The sequence below is a fragment of the Musca domestica genome, unplaced genomic scaffold (assembly GCF_030504385.1).
Source record: "Musca domestica strain aabys unplaced genomic scaffold, Musca_domestica.polishedcontigs.V.1.1 20, whole genome shotgun sequence".
NCBI lineage: Eukaryota > Metazoa > Arthropoda > Insecta > Diptera > Muscidae > Musca > Musca domestica.
The window spans coordinates 13,005,103-13,028,158 of NW_026712250.1; the positions used below are offsets into that span (position 1 = coordinate 13,005,103).

Consider the following 23,056-nt stretch of genomic DNA (forward strand, 5'->3'; position numbering starts at 1 on the left):
GTGAGGTTATGTCAGGAAATTTTCTGAAAGTGAAATTTTAAATGGTTTTTTAAATATCATCCATAATTATATGAGATTCTATGAGTGCCCCAAGAAGTAATTACCCACCAAAAAAATCATGGTATTTTTATTTCTAAAAATTTTTCCAAAAGTGAGGTTAATTTTAAAAATTTTAGAATTTTATGGATTTTTGTGTTTATTTGAGGAAAATCTCATATAAATATTAGTTAAAAGGGCATATATCCACAAAAAAAAACTATATTTTTAAAAGTGAGGTTGTGCCGACATTTTTTTTTTTTTTTTTTTTTTTGAAAATACAATTCTAAGTCTTTATTTAAATATCATCTGTAATTTAATGAGATTTTAGTGTTAGTGGTAACATTCTACCCAATAAAACCTGGAAATATTTTGCATTTTGATATTTTTATTTTAAAAATTTTTGAGACTTTTTTCCAAAATTGAGGTTAATTTTAGGAATTTCATGGATTTTTGTGTGTTTTTTTAAGAAAATCGAATATGAATATTAGTTACAAGACCGTATATCCCCAAAAACTCTATTTTCTCCCATTTTCAAAAGTGAGGTTATTTCCAATTTTTTTTTTTTTTTTTTTGAAAATACAATATTATGTCGTTATTTAAATATAATCTGTAATTAAATGAAATTTCACGAGTACCCCGGGTAGTGGTAATATTCTCCCCCATAAAATCTGAAAATATTTTGCATTTTGATATTTTTTTCAAAAATTTTCGAGAAATTTCAAAATTTCATTGCTTTTTTGTGTACAATTAAATCAATTTTGCACATAAATACTATTAAATACTACTATTGACCCGAAAAACGTAATTGTTGTCTTTTTTTAAAAAATGGAGTTATGTCTGAAACATTTTTTTTTTCAAATGTTTCAAAATTGAGTTAAATTGAGGAATTTCGAAATGTAATGGAGTTTTTTTTTGTATATTTAAATCGATTTTTCACATGAACTTTGGAATAAATCGAAAAACTCTTTTTTTGTCTTAATTTCAAGAGTGAGGTTATGTCTGATTTTTTTTTGAAAATAGACTTTTATGGATATATGAATTAATTAGAAATTATGTAAGATTTTTTGAGTAAAATAATTATAAAAATAGTTTATATTTATTGTATTTAATTAAAAAAAAATTAAATTTAATTTTTCAAAATATTTTAAGGAAAAACTGATCAAAATAAAAATATAAATTTCGTAACAAATATGTTTAGTATATATTCTGCTATTTAATTATTGCCAAAGCAAAAATGTTCTCTCTAACCATAGTTTAAAAAATATATTGTCCTGTTATCATTTCCTTTTTGTAAAACTCAAATGCTTTTTCTCTTCTAAGCTATACTCCTTCCTCTTTTGAAATACATAAATTTTCTTTTGGAAATTTTTTGTATTTCCCTTAAATTATTTATTTTTATTTAATATTTTTGGTTTTTTAATTTCGTAATAACTTTAAAAATCCTTGAACTTCCGCACACTTTAGAATGCAAGACCAACAATTTCGATGCCAAAATCCAAAACCTATGATACGGATGATGAAACAAACCAAGCGGCTGATAAACAACAAAAGGGCCAGCAAAAATCTGGGGGGACTTCGAATGACTCCAAACAGCAGCAACAACAGGCGGCAGCCGCCCAAAAGAATAAGGAAAACAAGGATGCGAAAAAGTAAGTTTTGAAATGATATTTTATATTTGAAAATTTAATGAATTGTTTACCCTTCTTACCCTGCAGTGCCAGTAACTCAAATCAAAATTCTGGTTGGTTTGGTGGCATATGGAATAAGTTCTCATTGAAACCGAAAAATCAAATGATCCTACCGGATGATAAGAATCCCTCGATTGTCTGGGATCCAGAGAAAAAGAAATGGGTCAACACCGATGCCGATGAACAGGCTGAGGAAGCATTTAAGCCACCGCCCAAGATGGGTGATTTAATGCCACAAGCATCACAAGGACCACCATCACAACAACAGCAGCAACAACAACCGCCTCAACAGCAGCATCAGTCCCAAACCCAGCAACCACAAATAGCATTTATGGATCCTCAACAATATGTGCCTACAGCATCATCAACACCCCTGTCGTCGTCACAACAACCCCAACAACCAACAGCAACAACAAATGTTGCTGCTGCTCCCAATAATCAAAATAATCCAGCACCTGCCAAAACTCCCACACTACAGTCCAACATGTTTAAAATGCAAAGAAATCGAAGTAAGTTTTGAACCCTTGCCCCTTTTTACGATGCTATGCAATATTTTACTAATCATTGATTCATTATTCTCAGCCCTGAAAAATGCCTATGTCGATGTATTCAATCCATCTGGTGCTCCTGTAAATAAGGCTGCTGAAAATATACTTGCTCCTGCATTACCTCCTGCCACAGTGCCTCAAAGTGGATTCTTTATACCGGGCGGCACGGGGTCAGGGCCCGCGACTGGTAATGGTGGTCAAGATACAAGTGGTGGTTATCAACAGCAAGCGCAAGATGTAAGTGGGAAATAGGAAAACGGCTGCCAAATATGGGGGTGCATCATTTTGATCTTTCTTGAAATTCGTAATGCCTAGAAAGGAGAGTTTGTTGCCATTTTTTTTTCATCGTGGAAGACAACATCTATAGGAGCTCCCAAAAAAAGATCCCATGGATCTTAGAGAAAAATGATAATATTCTTCCCAGAAAACCCATTATTTTTAAAAGACATTTTTTGGCCTCCTATTTCAACATTTTCACACCTCTTTTGGGAGACCTTTTAATTATTTATTAGAAGAGCCTTTCAGGTCGAAATAGTAAGCCAGAGGGCACAAGAGCAGGAGTATTCATCGAGGAAATGAACATCAAGCACTTATATAAACTTAACGACATAAAAACTCTGTAGCGTGCGGAGCCTAAATGCAATGTGACGTTAGGACAATTTGGAACATAATTTTACTTCGTAGAACTGAATCCCAATTTTTTTTAACAAAAAAAATTAAATTAACCTCAAAAAATATTACCAAATTTGTCACACTTTTTTTCCGACAAATGTTATACATGGCAATTTGATATTTTCGATGACTTATATTGAAATTTTATATAGAATATATTTGCTATTGACAACATTCGGCTAAAATGAAGTGTTGAGGAAATTTTCAAGGAAATACAGAAACAACTCCCAATGAAATGCATTATTAAAAATTCCCGAAATGAAACACAATTTTATTAGGGTGCATTACATATTTACAGTTATCATTTATTCTGAGACTCATAGTGAAATTTGAAGTAAGATATTTTCTCCTTTAACGCGATCTTCCTATAATGAAGTTTCCTTGGCCATTTCGTACCAATTTTAAATAATTAAAAAGCTAACCTAAAAAAATTATAATCAGATTGTCACACGATTTTCTTCCGATAAATATTATATATAGCTATTTCATATCTTCGATGACTTATATTGAAATTTGATATAGAATACATTTTCTATTGACACCATTCGGCTAAAATGAAGTGTTGAGGAATTTTTAAGGGAAATTCACAAACAACTCCCAAAGAAATGCATTATTAAAAATTCCATAAATCAAACACATATTTATTAGGCTTTATTACACATTTACAGTTATCATTTATTCTGGGACTCATAGTGAAATTTGAAGCAGATTATTTTCTTCATTGACATGATCTTGCTAAATTGAAGTTTTGTGGGTCATTTTACCATCATTACCAAAAAAATGGGAAATTAACCTCAAAAAGTTATAATGAAATTGGTATACGTCTTTTTTGCCGGCAAATGTACGTTTTCCGATTTCTTGTCTTTGGTGACTGATATTGAAATTGGGTGTAGAATTTTTTTCCCATTGGTACCATCCACCTAAACTGAAGTATGGATAACAAATTTGAAGAAATCGGGAACAGCCCAAAATTATCTTGGAATAAAAAAACAAAATTTAAATTAGAGTTTTATTAAATCACAATATATTTATATATTTAATGTTTGTGTTTTTTCATTTCCTTGGAGACTCATAATAGAATTTTGTGAAGAGTATAATCTCCTTTGACATCAACTAGCAAAAATTAAGTGCAATGGTTGCTTTTGATACCAACTTAAAAAAACACGGAATTAACCTCAAAAACTTGTGTGACCAAATTGTTACAGATTTTTTTGCAGACAAATATTGTAGCTAGAAATTTCTTGTCTTCGGAGACTTATGATGAAATTGGGTGTAGAACACTTTTCCCATTGGCAACATTAACCTAAAATCATGTAATGTGGGAGATTTGGAGGAAATTTGTACAATAAATCTGAAAAGGTTATATTCAAATAATACCCATTTTGTTATTGCTATTTTAGTGAGTATATATTACATATACGTTCTTTATTTGTTTTGGAACTCATAATAGAATTTTGAGAAGATTATTATCTCCTTTGACACCAACTCCCAAAAATTAATGCTAGTGGGTAATTTTAGCTTCAACCCAAAATAAATAAGAACTTAACCTCAAAAAATTGTATGACCAATTTGTATCAGATTTTTTGCAGTCAAATATCATAGCTACAAATTTATTGTCGTCAATGACTTATGGTGAAATTAGGTGTGCAACACTTTTCCCATTGGTAACATCCTCCTAAAATCAAGAAATATGGATGATTTTGAGGAATTTCGTGCAATAACTCTAAAAAGGTTATATTCAAAAAATACCCATTTTGTTGTTGCTATTTATGTGTGTATGTATTACATATACGTTCTTTATTTGTTTTGAGACTGGTAATAGAATTTTGAGAAGATTTTTATCTCCTTTGACGTCAACTCCCAAATACTAATTGTAATGGGTCAAGCTCCAACCCAAAAGAAATAAGAACTAAGCCTCAAAAATTTGTGTGACCAATTTGTTACAGATTTTTTTCACACAAATATTATAGCTACAAATTTATTGTCTTCGGAGACTTATGATGGAATTGGGTGTAGAATATTTTTCCCATTGGCACCATTTGCCTAAAACGAAGTATAAGGGGAAATTTTAAGGAAAATCGAAGTAAACTCAAAAATATCTTGCTATAAAAAAGCAAAATTTAAATTAGAGTTTTATTAAATCGCATTACATATTTACAGTTATCATTTATTCTGGGACTCATATTGAAATGTGGAGTAGATTCTTTTTTCCATTGACACGATCTTTCCAAATTGACGTTTTGTGGGTCATTTTGCCACCATTCTCCAAAAATACGAAAATAACCTAAAAAAGTTATAACAAAATTGTTTCAGGCCTTTTTTTGTCGACAAATGTTCGATTACCGATTTCTTGTCCTTGGTGACTTCTATTAAATTTGGGTGTAGAATATTTATCCCATTGGCAACATTTGCCTAAAATTAAGAGTTGGGGGAAAATTTTAAGGAAAGTCGAAATCAACTCAAAGATATCGTGGGGATAAAAAGCAAAATTTTAATCAGAGTTTTATTAAATCACATTACATATTTACAGTTATCATTTTTTCTGGGACTCATAGTGAAATTTGGAGTAGATTCTTTTCCCCATTGACGCCATCTTCCTAAATTGATGTTTTGTGGGTCATTTTGCCCTCGTCCCAAAAAATGGGAAGTTAACCTCAAAAAAAATTATAACTAAATTGTTACACGTCTTTTTTTTGTGGACAAATGTTCATTTTCCGATTTCTGGTCCTTGGTGACTTCTATTGAAATTGGGTGTAGAATATTTTTCCCATTGGCACCATTTACCTAAAATTAATTTTTGGGGAGAAATTTTGAGGATAATCGGAAACAACTCAAAACATGTTCTTTTTATTTACTTTAATTAACAATAATTTTTTTTCTATATTTTCCCTCTTTGCAGACACCACAATTCTATAATCCTAATCAATATGGAGCTGGTACTGGTTATTAAAAAATATTTATATATAAAAAACAAACTATAATATTTTTATGTTTAATATTTTTTTAATGTGCAAATGCTTGTTTCAGTGGATGTGTGTCTTAAGTTGTTTATATAGTTTAAATATATATATTTATAATTAATCAATAAAACAAGGAACTAAACAATATAGCAAATTTATATATACACAATAAAAAAAAGGATATAAAAAATAAAATAAAAAAATGTTAAACGGAAAGTAAATATGTTTTTTGAGTAAATTTCAGTCAGTCAGTCGGATGGATGGATGATTATGCTGATGTATACATACACATATATAGCAAAAAGACATACAAATAAAGAAACGAAATTGAAAAACAAAATTTATTTAGGATTATAAAAAAATACTAATTGAATGAATGAGTAAATGTACATGCAAACAACTGATTAAAAAATATATATTTTTTTTAATTATAATTTTTTTATATGTATTTTTTATTTTCTTTTTTTTTTTTTTTGTTTTGTATAAAACTAATCTGTCTAAATATTTCTTTCTACTCTTAAAAAAATATATTCTTCCATTTTTTGATGATTTTTATATTTTTGCTTACCATTTTTTGTTCTTAAACGCCTTTAATGCGTTTCAATAAGTAATTATTTTTATTATTATTATTTTTTCATTTTGTAATTCTATGGTATATTATTATCTATATATAAAATAAATATTATAATTATTATTTAGTTCTAAATCAGTAACAACATGTAATGTTTGTCTTCTTTGTGTTTCCTTTATATTTTCCATTCTTTGTTACATTGTTCAATATTTTACAGATATCAAAAAAATGTATACTTTTTATATAGAAAAAAAATAGAGAGAACGTTTCAATATAAATTCGAAATTTTTTTCTTTACAACTTATGTATTTTCCATTGATACTGCAAGCATTGTGGGTCCTTTTGCCAGAGGATTGTGTATAACAGAATTGTTATAGTCTACTTTTACAGATAAATATGTTAGCTACAAATTTCTTGTCTTGGGAGACTTATGGTGAAATTGGGTGTAGAACAATTTTCCCATTGGTACCATCCACCTAAATTCACTTAAAAATGACATTTTGGGGGAAATTTGAAAACTAACTCTTAAAAAAGTTATATTTAAATAGTACCCATTTTGTTGTTGCTATTTTCGTGTGTTTATAATGCGAATACTTATTTTATTTCTTTGGAGACTCATAATAGAATTTAGTGAAGATTATTTCCTCCTTTGACATCAACTACCAAAAACTAATGGTAGTGGGCCATTTTGACACCAACTTATAATATATACGAACTTATCCTCAAGTTTGTTTGACCAAATTGTCACAGATTTTTTACACAAAAATATTATAGCTACAAATTTAATGTCTTCGGTGACCTATGGTGAAATTGGTTGTAGAACACTTTTCCCATTGGTACCATTAACCTAAAACCAGGTAATGTGGGAGATTTGGAGGAAATTTGCACAATTACTCTGAAATGGATATATTCAAAAAATAACTATTTTGTTGTTGTTATTTTAGTGTGTATATAATACGAATACGTATTTCATCTCTTTGGAGACCCATAATAGAATTTAGTGAAGATTATTTCCACCTTTGACATCAACTCCCAAAAACTAATGGTAGTGGGTCATTTTAGCTCCAACTCAAAATAAACACGAAATTAACCTCAAAAATTTGTGTGGCCAAATTGTTACAGATTTTTTACACACAAATATTATAGCTACAAATATAATGTCTTCGGTGACTTATGGTAAAATTGGGTGTAGAACACTTTTCCCATTGGTACCATTAACCTAAAACCAAGTAATGTGAGAGATTTGGAGAAAATTTGCACAATTACTGTGAAAAGGTAATATTCAAAAAATACCCAGTTTGTTGTTGCTATTTTAGTGTGTATATGTTACATATACGTTCTATATTTGTTTTGAGACTCATACTAGAATTTCTTTGACATCAACTCCAAAATATTAAGGGATGTGGGCCATTTTGACTCCAACTAAAATAACCTAATAACATAACCTTTAAAAATGGTATAACCAAATGTTTAAATAAAAAATTCTCTTAAAAGTCCACTATCCATAGCTAATATATATATATATATATATATATATATATATATATATATTTCTATTTATTAACAAAATTGCATTTGTGATTGTGCAATACATTTATTTTATATATATATTTTTTAGATTTTTTATTTTTATTATTTTTTTACTTTAATATGCAGTTGATATTATTTTGTTTCTTTCTTTTTTATTTTTATAATTTCTTTTGAATTGTACACATATATTAGATTATTCTTTTTTATATTATCACTAAACCAGGTGCGGGTTATATACATAAAATTATTTTTTTAAATAATCTACATTATTACTTTTTCAATATTTTCTTCAAATGATCTTTGTTGTTCCATTGCGAGAAATAATGAAAAAAAAATAATTTTACTTCAGTTTAAGTCACAAAATTTGTTAAATAATATTGTTTCTCTATAAATATAAGATACGAAAAAATATTTACACAAAATTAAAAAAAAAATAAAATTTATAAAATTACTATAAAAATGAATTTCAGAATTATTTGGTTACCATTTTTCTGTTTTCTTTTATAAAAAAATGTTTACCTAATCGTAAATAATGGTAAATAAAATTGAACTAAAATAATGGTAAATAAATTTAATAAAAAATTAAAAATTGACATCTTTAAATATAAAAACAATAAAAAAGATATGTTCATATATTTAAATGTAATATAAATAAAATTATTATTAATAAATTATATACAAATTATAAAAAGAACATAAAATCCTGTTTTTAATGGCAACACAAAACAATTTATTTAATTTGGAATTTTAAATTCTTAAATTATAGAATATTAAAGTAATGATACTAAATAATAATAATAAATATAAAATAATATATTGGAAATTATTAAAAAATTGAAATAGAATATTTTTGTCGCTCCAGACATGTCAATATCTGCAAAGAAAAAACGAAGTCAAATGAGAGTTATAAAAGTGTGTGTGGGAGAGAGAGAGTTAAAAATAACCATTAATTACACTGTGGGACAAAATTATTTTATTTTTAATTACGGGAAAATCCAGCAGACTGTGAAAGTAAAAATAAAAAAAGAAGTCAAGTGTATCGGCGTCTTGAATGTTTATATCGCAAAGTAACCTAAATAGAGGAGGCAAGTTCCCCCGTTTTCGGATTAAGATTCATCGGAATCCATACATTTTAGGGGTAAAATGTCTTCGGCAATATTGCTGATAAAAATACGGGGAATGTTTCAGTCCAGTATTTTAACCCTTAAGCGAGTCAAGAAAGGGGTCTTTTTGGTGCTTTTTTATTTAAAATATCGTTAAAAACTTCTAATAAACGCGATCGTAGCCAGTCAAAAATCATTTGTCATAAAATTCTAGGCTCTAGAAGACGTGAAGAGTCTAAAGTTTACTCAAATGTCAGGAATTCTTATATATAAAACAATTTTTAGAGTTAAAGCCACACTTTCGCGAGTTTAAGCAATAATCTCCAATAAAGCATCATTTTTAAGGGATGACGTCAAAGACAATAATGACGTAAAGACAATAAATATTCTCTATAAAATTTCACTATAGGTCACTAAAGCAAAGAAATCTGCATTACCTCTACATATAAAAATTTGAATCGATGTTCACAAAAAAGATCCCGAAAATATTCCTTTTTTATTTTTGATAGATTTTTCCTTGGACTTTTTTTGGTTAAACGCCTGAAAATAACAAAAATTTTCGTTTTAGGCAAAAGTTTCCAAAAGAAGAAATATTCTACACAAAATTTCACTATAAATCTCAAAATAAATCATGCATCTAGTTACAATAGTTTTTAAGAAAATTACATTTAAAATTTATAGATAAAAAGTGGAAATTATGTGTTTAGGTTTTTAGCTGCTAATTTAACACGTTTCCATTCCAAGTGAAAATGTCCCTGTATACTTGATTTTTTGGGAAAAATGTCAATGGAAGAATTATTCCTCATCAAATTTCACTAAATGTCACCAAAGAAAAGAAATCTCTATTTCCATTACATATCCAGAATATAATTGCATCTGTTTGGAAAAAACTCGAAAACATTTCCTAATTTTTTTATTAATTTTTCTTTGGACCTTTTTCGAGTTGATGCCTGAAAGTAACATAAAATTTCGTTTTAGGCAAAAGGTGCCAAAAGAAGAAATATTCTATACAAAATTTCAATACAAATCTCAGAATAAATCAAACATCTAGGTACAATAGTTTTTATGAAAATTGTATTCAAAATATATGTACTAAAAGTGAAAATTATGCCTTTCCTTTTTTTACTGTTAATTTAACACGTATCCACTGCGAGTCAAAATCTCCCTTTAAACTTAATTTTTTGGGAAAATTGTCAATGGAAGAATTATTCTACATCAAATTTCACTAAAGGTCACTAAACAAAAGAAATCTCTATTTCCATTACATATCAAGAAAATAATTGCATCAATTTGGCAAAAAACTCGAAAACATTTCCTAAATTTTTGATCAATTTTTATTTGGACCATTTTCGAGCTGATGCCTGAAAGTAACATAAAATTTCGTCTTAGGCAAAAGTTGCCAAAAGAAGAAATATTCTACACAAAATTTCAATATGAATCTCAGAATAAATCATATATCTGGGTTCAAAAGTTTTTAAGGAAATAACGTTTAAAATTTATTGATTAAAAGTGAAAATTATGTCTTTGCTTTTTTTATTGCTAATTTAACACGTATACTTTGCGAGTCAAAACCTCCCTTAAAACTTCATTTTTTTGGGAAAGTGTCAATGGAAGAATTATTCAAGATCGAATTTCATTGTGAGTCTCTGAACAAAAGAAATTTGTATATTCAATATTTACCATGAAAAAATGTCACCATTCTTTTATATAAAAAAAACAGAAATTTGGACATATCAGTCCAATTTTTGGAATAGTCCGCTTGTAAGGATAACTTCGATTTCAAACATTTTTACCTTTTTGGTCATGTTTTCCATTTAATTTTGCCCTACATTTTGGTATTTTTAACTCTTATTCGAAATTTAATCCTAAGCTCTCTAGATCCCTGGCCTTACCTATACCACACAATCCCAGAAAATCCATGGAACAAACATTACGATTCTGCCTACACCTGGAACAGGGTGTACCCGCAAGGAATTCATGGCTCAACTGGGTGGCATTATAAGCCGGATAATAATAGCAAACTATGAGGTAAAGTGCAGGAGCAATACTAAAAAGAAACGTCTTTTAGATGTTATTTTGAAAAAAACCCAATGCATTCACCTGCCGGCTCCACAGCCCACAAATTCCACTGAAGGCCATATCATTTGGGAAAAATTCTCCATTGTTGTGGCATTATTTTCCAATAGATATTCTTCGATGGTGTTGATATTATAACCAATTTCTAAATACCATGAACGTACAACCCGTCCGGGCCAACGTTTGGCTAAACGACGTCTGAGGCAATAGTTTTGGGCAACTCTTAGTCGTTGTTCGCCGACTATCAGGCAGTGGTCTTTGTTTATCTGACAGGTTTGTAAATACAGCATGGCCATGGTTTCCAAATCACGACTCCAGTGCTAAGGAGAGAGGGGAAAGGGGGACATATCAAGGGAATATTTAAAAACCATTCCTACCACCAAATTCATATTGGCAATATGCCAATCTTCGGCCACCTTGTTGCGTATGCCATTATGGCCAGCTATGAAGATACGTTTCCATTCATTTGTTAGCTGCACATGCTGGTAATTGGAACAGGGTTCCACGGACTGCTTCGGAAAGAAAAATATTAAAAATATTTTTCTTTTGACATTGTTTGAACCTACCTCCTCACAAAGAAAATGACTTTTATTATCGGCACATTTGTAATTTTCGGCGGGACATAAATGTTCCGTTTCCAGGGGTAATTGAAATTGATATTGTTGATAGTTTCCAGCAGCTGGGAAATTAATTGATAATGCCATCAATAAAATTTTGCAGAAAAAATGGGAGGAAATTAATTTCAAAGACATTTTTGGGTTATTTTGGTTTTGACCTGGTTTTTGCCACAAAACTTCAAATTTCGGTAATGACTTCAAAGGAGAAAATATTCGCCACTAAATTTCACTACATTTTTTAGGAATGGAGAAGTCTCTAGATTTTATGCTTAAACATAAAAATTGCATATCAAATTGGCCATTGGGTGAATTTTTGGGAAATTTAGTCATTTTTTTCCAAATGACCTAAATTATCCCACAGTCCCTCATTTTAGGTGGCTGATGTCAAAAGTGGAAATGTTCCACATGAAATTTACTACGTTTGTCAGAAGAAAAGTAATGCTCATATCGGATAAATATATCATGGAAAAATGTCGATCAACTTGGCCATCTGGCTAGTTTTTAGGTTAATTTCATGATTTGTATATTTTGTCCTATTTTCAAGCGAAAACTTTGTTTTATGGCCATGACCTCAAAGGAGAAAATGTTCTAGCTCAAAATTCACCATGGGTCTCCTAGGAATAGAATTTCCTATATGTAATAAATATCAGACAAAGTGAAGTCTCAAATTGTACGCCTTGCAATTTTTAGTATCAACTTCCTTATTGATCCTTAAATATGAATATTTCTCGAACTATCTTCCATTTTAGCGCCAAGGCTTTAAAAGAGAAAATGTTCTACTTGAAATTTTACTATGGGTCTCCAAAGACAAGAAATCTCTATATGCTTTACATAACAGTAAAACCCCAGTCACAATTAGGGCATTTTTATAATTTGTAGTAAAATGGCTTTTGATTCCTGAATGGGCTTATTTTTTCTACGAACGTTCCATTTTCCGCCGTGACCTCAAAGGAGAAAATTTTCTAACTCAAAATTCACCATGGGTCTCCTAGGAATAGAATTAACTATGTATAATAGATATCAGACAAAGTTACGTCTCAAATCTTACGCCTTGCAAATTTTAGGAACAACTTCCTTATTCATTCGTAAATAGGCCTTTTTCTCCAACTATCCTCCATTTTAGCGTCAAGACTTTAAAAGCGAAAATGTTGTACTTGAAATTTTACTGTAGGTCTCCAAGGAAAAGAAATCTCTATATTCTAAAGCATATCAGCAAAACCCCAGTCACAATTAGGGCATTTTTGTAATTTGTAGTAAAATGGTTTTTGATGCCTGAATGGGCTTATTTTTCCTAGGAACGTTCCATTTTCCGCCATGACCTCAAAGGAGAAAGTGTCCGAACTTGAAGTTCACTATGGGTCTCCTAGGAAAAGAAATCCCTATATCTTTTAGATATCAGAGAAAGTTATGTCTAAAATTGGACACTTGGGAATTTTTAGTATCAACTTCTTTATTAATTTTAAAAAAGGCATATTTCTCCAACTATCCTTCATTTTAGCGCCAAGACTTTAAAGGCGATAATGTTCTACTTGAAATTTTACTTTGGGTCTCCAAAGACAAGAAATCTCTATATGCTTTAGATATCAGGAAAACCACAGCCCCAGTTAGGGCTTTTTTTTATTTCATATTAGTTAATGGAACGATTTTTATTGTGATTGGTCAATAACCACGTTTAGCCCAGATGAAAATTGGATCTAAATGTACTTCTATTCCGATATTATACCCCCCCCCCCCCCCCCCCATGAGAGTTCATAATTGACGTTTTTTATATATTCATAATAAAAAAACAGAAATCAAAATATATATATTTTTTATATTTATTTTTCAAAATAAAATCTAAAAAAACTTGACTCTCTATTTTAGACCAGACTAAGTTTTAGATAATAAAGCTGTTTCTTAAACGCTTGGCCTGACCAAAACGCTGCTTCCATTAATGGGGTAGCCCGTACTTTTACCTGATGCACCTTTGGACTACCTTTTGGAATGTGCAGCGGCATTTTCATTATTCGACGTTGGCATGCAATTTACAATGAATTTATTCAACTCTTCCGAATTGTTGCTTACATTAGCTATGCATTTGATCAAATTGTATCCGATACCAGCACCATAACCACTATATGTAGGCATGATAATTATGCAATAGATAAACCTATTTTTGGGATGTGTCGATGTTTCTAAATTTTTTGATGCGATGGGCCTTTAACTGTTCATATAGACTCTTTTGGGGTACACATTTTGTTTCTTCTTCCATTTCAATGAGTATACCAATTGGCTCCTCCTCTTCTTCTTCGTTGTCAATATCATCATAATGTAATGTATTTGTTGTTGAAATGCTGTTCGGAAATCCTGACGTATCTAAAGCATTTTCAGTGGACTCCGCATTATTGTCCGAGGTAACGAAGTATGGCTCAGCAACCACATAATGATTATAGTGTGACTCTGTACCAGCATTTAAAATACTAGAGCTTAGGCTAGATAAGGCACTCAAGTCTGTTTCCGTTTTAAGACTATTTGGTGATAATTGAGAATTATTCGGTGATTCACTTTTAAATTCCTGATAATTTGGTTCAGCTTCCAATGGGAGAAATTCTGGATCATAATTATTTTCCGATTTCAAATTGGCAGGAAAAGAAGTATGATTTTCTGAATCGAGAGGCGTATGGCATTGTGGATTTGAACTTTCTTCCAGAGAATTATCATTTAAAATAATATATTTATTGTCGCCACACCCTGTGTTGGTATTATAGGATAATCCATATTATACGTGACTGGCATTGCTGTAGAGGGTTCAGCAATTTTACATGGCATCGAACATACGCCTGGTATTGGAATATTTGTTGGATCATTATTAAACCCCTGTGGTAAAGTTTCAACATGCTGAGAATTTATAACATTTTCTTCTAAACGTTTGTCATTTCGAATATTTGCTTTCCTTTTTCGTCTACTTTGCTTTGCTTCCGCCACCGCCATTAGTTTCTTTTGTGATTTACCCACAAATTCTTGGAACATTTTGAATTCCATAATACATTTACAGCACTGATGACAAATCCAACGGAATGGTTTGGCCCATGCCAAATTCAAAAACTGCAAATTATCAGAAATCATTAAGAAACGCTTTAAATTCTATTATCGACATTCTAACTTACCACCGATGTGAAATACAGTTCCACAGCTTTGTATATTTCATTGGGATCGTCATTTGCACCAAACAAACAAAGGTTATTATAATTTTTGCAAGCACACAGGCGGCAATAATCCCTCATGGTCATCTTGGTGGCAATTTTACGTGCATTGATCCTCTGGCTATCTGTAAAACACGTACGTTAAAGTAAACTTATTGCAATAACATTCCAAACCCCAAAGGAATGCGATTAGAGAAGTGAAATCTCTTTGCTTTTTACAACGTAAATTTAATATTTACAAAATTCGAAATGAGAATGTGAGTCAACTCCACCCTTATCCGTTTAAACATCGCCCAGCAGGATATGGGCAATTCATTTTTTTCTCCTTTATATCAATGTTATTAATGTTATTACTTCCATTCACAATTTCACAATTTCGTTATGATGCTCTGATTGTCATTAACAGACTCTCTTGATCCAGTTGCTCTTTAAAATCAGTAGGCACAAAAACATGCTCTTTTTATTCTTTAATAATTTTAATAATATAATAATATAAATCGGCTTTCAATCATTAAACAAGTACCAATATTATATTATATTATTTATATTATTATATACCATTATCCTTAAATTGTTAATTAATTAATTATCTTCTTAATCATTGAAGTTTAGTAAACAGAGAGAGACATACCGTTGACGTTTACGGGAGTATCAGTCCTGGGATCAGTGTTGCCAGTATTTTTCTGCCTTTCGTCCCCAAAATCAAAAAAACGTTTTCCCCAAATATCCATAAATTTGATTCGATTTCCTCAAAAAAAAACCAGGCATTTAAAAATAAACGAACGAGTAAATTTATTTGATAAAATATTTGTACATAGAATTTATATATATTATATTATATATTATACATATATATATATATATATATATATTATACATGTAAAAGAACATAAAAATAGAAAATAACAAATAAATAGAACATTTTAATTCCATAGACTAGAGTTTTCAAAGTTGCAATGCAACCACGTCAAAAACTTCAAATTCCAAATCGTCAGCATTTTCAGTCTCATTTGGTTTATATAAATTCTTATAATTAAAACACTTTAACATTTCTTTGGTAGGCTCAGAATTTTTGCAGCAAATGGAATTATTTGATAATTGAGTATTTTTACCATGGTGCAATTAAAGGGAGTTTGGTAGAGCTAACAGCTGATTACAATTTTTTCTAAGTGTGTCCGACTTCTGCCAATTTTGTGTATGTATTTATTGTTTTAAAAAATGAAAACAAAATATTTTCAAAACCAATGATTGGAAGACACGTATATTGCGGCTCGCGCATTTAAGCTATTAACCAGTATAGCCATGAAATTGAAATATTGAACAGTTAGGATCATATTTTTGAGAGAAAATCCAGACAATTTATTCATTTTTAGCGCTATTGAACTCATTTAAAAAAAATTAGGAAAAATATGAAAAAATGAAAACAATAATTTTGAATCAGTCTGACAGGAAGCGGGCATATCCTCAGGGCTTTATTTTTGTAGTTTTACGAAGCTGTTCTACCTCCTTATTGTACCATGCGTTTTTACTGGGTTCATAACATGGTAGAAAAATTCAGGTAGATGCATTAACGTTTGGGAGCATTGATATGTCAAAAAATTTTAAATTTCTTTTCAAATATAAGTAGATTTTTATATGTTTTCTTATACGACACAAATCGTGGGTTGTAAAGATATGCATTTTTCAACACAAATTTAAACAATTTTTACAAATTTAAACAATTTTTCATTCAACATTTTCAATTCCAAAATTGGTTTGACAGTTCATTATCCCAGCAGCTGCGTCGATGCGTCTACCTATATTCTTCTACCATGGTTCATAACTAAAAAAACTCGTTCTACACATGAATCGCTGGTTGGCACCCTCTATGTGCCATGCAACTTTTATCGCTTTTTCGTCCCCAATTTGAAAAAATATCGCCTTTTTGGGGAAAATTCCTCAATACTGGCAACACTGCCTGGGATTTATAAAAGTGACGCCGTTACTTTGTGAGTGAGTTGAATAAAACGAATGTTAAGATGTCAATTGCGGTTACTTGGCTGAACAAACTTAACAAAGATATTAATAGAGGCCATTGAAACTAGGGTTTCAAAGGTCAGAGGTGGTCAAAAGTGGTAAATAAATATGATGAAAGTCTTTGTGTCTGACCTTTGGGTTTTTGCGCTTTACCGCCATCAAACGTCACAGTCCAACAAAATAACGCCGTTATCGAAGTAACAGTGCAACATGGTACTCTAAGGCATGTGTCAAAAACAAGCAGTAGACAAGTAAACACAGTTTTCTTCAGTGTGTACCCAGTTTAATATTCTTAACGGCACCAAAATGACGACCTAAAGCCGGCCGATTTCTTCCTCAAGTTGAAGGAACTTACTCCCACGGTTCATTTAATAAATGGTGGTCTAGCGGTTCGATTTCCTCATGTCTCATTCGTAAACAACAGAGGTCCCTCGGGGATTTTGCTTTCTCGTTCTTTTTTTATCGGGCGTTCCTTTTTGACTTCTTCAGAAGTATGGTAAAAGCATACAGGTAGTCGCATCGTATAGCTGCTGGCATGGTACAACAAAAATGTAAGGTAGAGCTACCAGTCGATAAATTTTTTTCTAAGTATGCCCGACTTATGGCAATTTTGTGTATATATTTATTGTTTTGAAAAATAAAATCAAAATATTTTCAAAATCACTGATTGGAAGAAACTTATATTGCGGGGCGCGCATTAATGATATTAACCAGATTTGCCATGGAATTGATCGATTGAACAGTTTGGACCATATTTTTGAGATTAGGCATTTCGTTCATTCTTCGATCTAGTGAACTCATTTTAAAAATGAGGGAAAAATATGAAAAACAAGTATAAAACATCAAGTTCGGCTTTTAATACCCTCCACTTTGGGGTAAAGGAAACAATAGAACCCGTTGTGACCCCAAAATACAAACAAATTTGTAGACAAATCTGTGAAAAAAATTTGACAAAATCATCAAAATACCGAATATAGGGAGGTACCGTTATATGGGGGCTATACGAAGACGTGAACCTATTCAGATAATTTCCTGTCCTAGGCTGTAGTATCCATTTCGAACTTCAAATATCAAATTTGAAACAATTCCGGTGAATTATGTCGCTAAAATCATCAAAATACCGAATATTGGGATGTACCGTTATATGGGGACTATACCAAAACGTGGACCGATATACCGATCATTTTCAATATCAATCATCCTAGGCACAATACATGTTGTTCTGCTAAATTTTGACGCTCTGCATCAAATAATGTGGGCTGTATCGTGATTTCAGCAGACAGACGGACGGACATCGTTAAATCGACTCAGAATTTTATGCTGATTATTAATATTAATACTTTATGGGGTCTACGACAAATATCTACCAATATATATGCAAGTACATAAGAAGCTTGGCTTGGCATTTTTTGTGACATTTCATAACGGGATTACAGAGCCGCACTAAAATCCTGCCGGCGTTTTTCATTATAATTTGACATTAATATGCCTAGTCATGACTTCAAGCTTTTTATGTACTTGCACCCTTATAGTACCATGGCTGCTGGGACAATGAACTGTCAAACCAATTTTTAAGTGAAAAATTATAAAAAATATTTAAAAATTGTTGAAAATGCAAATCATAACAACCTCCGATTGGTGTTGTATAAGAAAACTTATAAAAATGTATTTATTTTTGAAATAAACATTTTAAAATTTTTTACATATCAATGTTCCCAAAATGTTGATACCTGTATTCTTCTACAATGCTGCAGAGTTGTTATACATATTCGCCACAAAAAAATTCTTCTGTCAAGGCGAAAATATTTATTTTCGCCTCAAGCATGAATTTTGACATTTCGAGTAAACACAGTCGTCTCTTTTGTCTTTTTTCCTCAAATAGATGTAAATTCTACATTATTTTAACATAAATATTAAAAAATACAAATAACAATTGTTAAGTGAGTATTTAGATTAATTAATTTTCTACTGAATACTAAAATTTCAATTTTCTTGCCTTATAAGAAAAATAATAAAGAAAGGGAGTTCAGACTGTGCCTGCTTTGGCTTGTTGTGGAAATGTAGTTGTTTGTGTTTGCCTGATTGGCTTTGCATTTGCAATAGAAGCATTTCATTGCTCCCGTAATATTACAAATAATTAAAAAGGATTTAGTGAAATGATATATAGCTCAACTTCCATCTTCATTACCATCGTGTCACTTCCATTGAAAAAGAACTAACAGATGGACACACAAAAAATCAGTGAATGTGACGCAATATTGAGGAATCGCCAGCGGCTTGATCTGGATAAAAAAATAAACTTGGATTTTGTCGCCATATATAGTAAACAATTAGTTTATGAACGGGAATAGTCCTGAACGTTAGGCCCATGTAGAGAAAACATTCCCCTGAGTAGTATTGGTTAATAATCCCTCGCACATATTTGTAATGTAACCTTTTGGTAAGTTTCCCTCAAGAGTTGTAAATATGAGCAAATCTCATCACACCTCTATGATATTTGCAGGAGTTGAAAATATTCAGAGTTTTTAAATTTTTCTTTATCTTAAAGTGGAGAATCAGCTTTTCCAACAAGTTGTAGACTACTACAATTGATGTAAAAAATCTGAAAATATGCGAATTTATGAAAGCGACTTCCATAGGTTTAAAAAAATAACATAATGTTGTATCAGGTTATTTTTGGAATGATCGTAAATGGATTAGAGGGTGTAGCGATAGATATAAATTATAATACCAGACTCCATTGTCTACACTTGACATTTTTTCTTATATCGATAATGTATGAGCCTAAAAGTATGCAATATTTTTTAATTTGGAGCTTGCAATATTGCAATAATCTTTTCAAATTCCAGCTAATAATCTCTATCTCTTACCATTTTCTAGGATATTTGTTCATCCCCCCAAGATTTAATCATTCCCCGCAAAAACGTAATTTCTATTTTTCGCAAAAATGTCTACCGAAATTACCTGCCGTTTATGCTTAGAATTTTGTAAGGATGGTTATTGTGATCTTTATAATGAATATTATGATGGGGATATGAATACAACGATCACAACAAATGAGGTGTTTGAATTAGTTAAGAAATATTTTCCCGAAGAGGTAAGTTCAAAATAAATACCCATGAAGATTTTGTAATAACACAATCATTTTCATTCTGTCCCACAGCTCTTGAATATGGACTGCAGTAAACATTTAACCAAATTATGTCTACAATGTTGGCATTATATTGAAGAATTTCACAATTTTCAAGAAACCATAATAATGGCTCAGAGCATGAAAATGAGTGAAAATTTCCACATTGTCGAAGAAGAACAGCAGGAGTGTGAAGAGGTAGAAATGGAGATGCAGGAAGAGGATGAAGAGGAACAACAGGAGACACAGAGCTATGTTTCGGAAGTACCCATAAAATTTGAAGAATTCAATATTTGTGAAGTGAGCTCCCAAGAAGTAATGTCCCATGTTGAAAAAGAAGAAATTCAAGATGACGAAGAAGTTGTGGGTGATGAATTCGTTGAGGAAATTGTCGATGATTATATTATGGTTGATAACCCAGAGAACACAGAAACCTCCAACGAGGAAGACAGTGAAGATGATTATGAACAAAAGGTGGAAACCACACGTGATGAGACAACACATCTTACCAATTTATATATCACCGAAATAATCGAACATGAGGATAGAAATGTGACAGTTCAGCAACGTAATACAAAGGAGTTACAAACCATTGAGGAGTATGATGACTTCATTGCAAATTGGAAATCCCAATTGGAATGTGTAATTTGTTATGACAGTTTTGAGACCTACTCCCTGCTCTGTGATCATTTTAAAGAGCAACATCCCGAAGAAGAATGCCACATAGTTTGTTGTGATTTAAGGCTGCAACAACGTTGGGAAATTGTAGAACACATTCTGTATCACAAGGCGTCGTCAAGTTCCCAAAAGTGTGATATCTCTTTTGAAACTGCAGTCCAGGACTTACCGGCCAAGAAACACTTCCGACAAAGATATGCCAGTCGAAATGGCGAACGGTTTGGTCAAAGGCAAATGAAAAAAGACAAATTGAAAATATATAAATGTAAAATATGTGATAAGGTATTTTTCAATAATGCTGGACTGAGAACTCATCGTGAGGCGGAGCATCAACAACAAACCGATATTATTTGTACATTTTGTCCCCAGACATTTTCCCAGTTTACCGCCTTTCAGTCACATTTAAAAACCGAACATCAGCAGGAATGGCAGATGAGACGTAATCAAGAGGCAATCGAAATGTTGCCCGAGATACGTAAACATCTGGCTGGAGCCAAGTTGAGCCAGAAAAACAAACTCTCAAATGGCCCACGGAAAACCAAGCAAATCATTGACTCATCCTCAGACTGTAAATGCCCCATCTGTGGCAATATTTATCACTCCAAGCGATATTTGAGGGCCCATCTTGCCTTGCATGGAGGCAAGGCCATGTACCTGTGCCAATTCTGTTCTAAGTCATATCATCTGCCCAATAGCTTATCCTATCACATACGTCTTAAACACAGTGGCCATACGGAGGTGGTACAAATGAAATGTCACATTTGTAATAAGATTTACTACACGAAAAAGGCCTTGCGACAACATCTCAGCATGCACGAGGGCAAGCCGTCATTTTCCTGTAAAATCTGTTCCAAAGAATACTTCTTTAGTTCGAGTTTATCGAATCACATGAAATATTTCCATGCACCCAACCTGAAGGAAGCCAAAGCTAGGGCCGCCAAATCCACGGGTTACTCAGATTCAGAAGAAGGAAAAGCCAAAAGAAAAAACCGTGGCCCACCCGAATCAGATCCAATGCCCTGCCATATTTGCAACAAGGTTTATTACACCAAAAAAGCCCTAAATCAACATCTGAGCAAGCACGAAGGCCGGCCATCCTTCACCTGTAAACTATGTTTCAAACAGTACTACTTTAGTTCGAGTTTCTCCAATCACATGAAATACTTTCATGCCCCCAAAAAAGAAACGACCGACTCAAGCAAACACAAAGCGAAAATGTTGGCTCTCGTCGAAAAGGCCCTGGCAGAGGGTAAGACAATATATAAATGCAATGTCTGCGATAATGTCTATCAAAGTCGTCGCACTCTAAAGGAGCATGAGAACACGCATGGAGGTCAACAGTCATATACGTGTAAATTTTGTCCTAAAATGTACTATTTAAAATCGGCCATGTACAATCACATGAGCAAGATCCACAACTATCAACCGCGTAAGGAAAATTCACTGAAAAAGGCACAGAAACGGGCGGCCCAGGATAACAACGAGTCATTGGATGATTTGGTCGAAGATCTCGAGATGGATGAAACGAAAAAGAAAACATCAGCAAAAGGTCGCAAAGCATTATCCGAGAAGTTCAAGAACAGTGGCTTGAAATGTGCCACATGTGATAGATACTATCAATCGAAACGTAGCCTGCGCGAACATGAGGCCAAACACACCGGCGAAGAGTTGTATTCTTGTAAATATTGTGGAAAAAAGTTTTTCCTCAAGTCCACCATGAGTACGCACATTAAGAAGCAACATCCCAAAGATAGTGGCGCCAGCATTCAGACCAAGGAAGAAGATACAACGGCGTGCTACGATGAGGAACAGCAATATGCGGTGACATCAATAACGGAAGAGGAAATTGATGTGGTGACAGAGGAAGTAATCACATCCACTAATGTTTAGGTGGTTTGAACAAAGAAACGGAAGTTAGGAAATGGAAGTTTGGGGAACATGGTATTTCCCCCAGGCTTATTGTTATTATTCAGGACACCAATGTTGAGGGGCATGTTGCTCGCCTTGCTGATATGGTGATAATACCTCACATGGTATTTGTGTGTTAAGTCCACATAAATAAAAAACAAATAATTTGTTGAAAATAAATACCTTTTTTTATATTCTAATAAAAATTGTTGTTTTCTTTTTGTAATTCAATGGCAAAACTTTGTGGGGGAGGTACCAGAAGGAGTGGACCGATATATCCCAATTTCACACCAGACCTTGGGTTAATAAAAATATTGTGATGTGTGTAATTTGAAGAG

The 23,056-nt window shown here is 31.9% G+C and overlaps 4 protein-coding genes across 10 annotated transcripts in view; 2 read left to right on the top strand and 2 right to left on the bottom strand.

Annotated features, from left to right (window-relative positions):
• Positions 1-6,211, top strand: part of LOC101895985 (protein transport protein Sec16A) — a 40,358-nt gene extending 34,147 nt beyond the window's left edge. For all 6 annotated transcript variants that reach the window (XM_059122463.1, XM_059122467.1, XM_059122466.1 and 3 more), the window contains 4 exons: positions 1,504-1,688; positions 1,755-2,236; positions 2,310-2,512; positions 5,847-6,211. In XM_059122463.1, coding sequence (XP_058978446.1) covers positions 1,504-1,688; positions 1,755-2,236; positions 2,310-2,512; positions 5,847-5,897 — 921 coding nt within the window. In that variant the 3' untranslated portion in view covers positions 5,898-6,211. The remainder of the gene's footprint in view (positions 1-1,503; positions 1,689-1,754; positions 2,237-2,309; positions 2,513-5,846) is intronic.
• Positions 6,212-8,753: 2,542 nt separating this feature from the next.
• Positions 8,754-12,041, bottom strand: LOC101894731 (venom allergen 5-like). 2 transcript variants are annotated; one of them, XM_059122447.1, is made up of 5 exons: positions 11,754-12,041; positions 11,565-11,699; positions 11,212-11,507; positions 11,004-11,158; positions 8,754-8,882 (listed from the first exon to the last, which is right to left on the bottom strand). In XM_059122447.1, the coding sequence occupies exons 1-5, from the start codon at positions 11,937-11,939 to the stop codon at positions 8,779-8,781; spliced, it is 876 nt and encodes a 291-aa protein (XP_058978430.1). In that variant the 5' UTR covers positions 11,940-12,041; the 3' UTR covers positions 8,754-8,778. The 2 variants fall into 2 exon arrangements, with proteins under 2 accessions (XP_058978430.1, XP_005175533.3); XM_005175476.3 differs by having other exon boundaries at positions 8,764-8,882; positions 11,565-11,696; positions 11,754-12,037.
• A 1,828-nt stretch (positions 12,042-13,869) lies between these two features.
• Positions 13,870-15,745, bottom strand: LOC101894572 (uncharacterized). The gene is made up of 3 exons (XM_005175475.4): positions 15,618-15,745; positions 14,951-15,111; positions 13,870-14,888 (listed from the first exon to the last, which is right to left on the bottom strand). Exons 1-3 carry the CDS (start codon positions 15,715-15,717, stop codon positions 14,505-14,507), a joined length of 645 nt encoding a protein of 214 aa, XP_005175532.2. The 5' UTR covers positions 15,718-15,745; the 3' UTR covers positions 13,870-14,504.
• A 3,045-nt stretch (positions 15,746-18,790) lies between these two features.
• LOC101894409 (zinc finger protein 808-like) lies at positions 18,791-22,900 on the top strand. Its single transcript, XM_005175474.4, has 3 exons — positions 18,791-18,942; positions 19,883-20,099; positions 20,166-22,900. The coding sequence occupies exons 2-3, from the start codon at positions 19,950-19,952 to the stop codon at positions 22,698-22,700; spliced, it is 2,685 nt and encodes an 894-aa protein (XP_005175531.2). The 5' UTR covers positions 18,791-18,942; positions 19,883-19,949; the 3' UTR covers positions 22,701-22,900.
• The last annotated feature ends 156 nt before the right edge of the window (positions 22,901-23,056 follow it).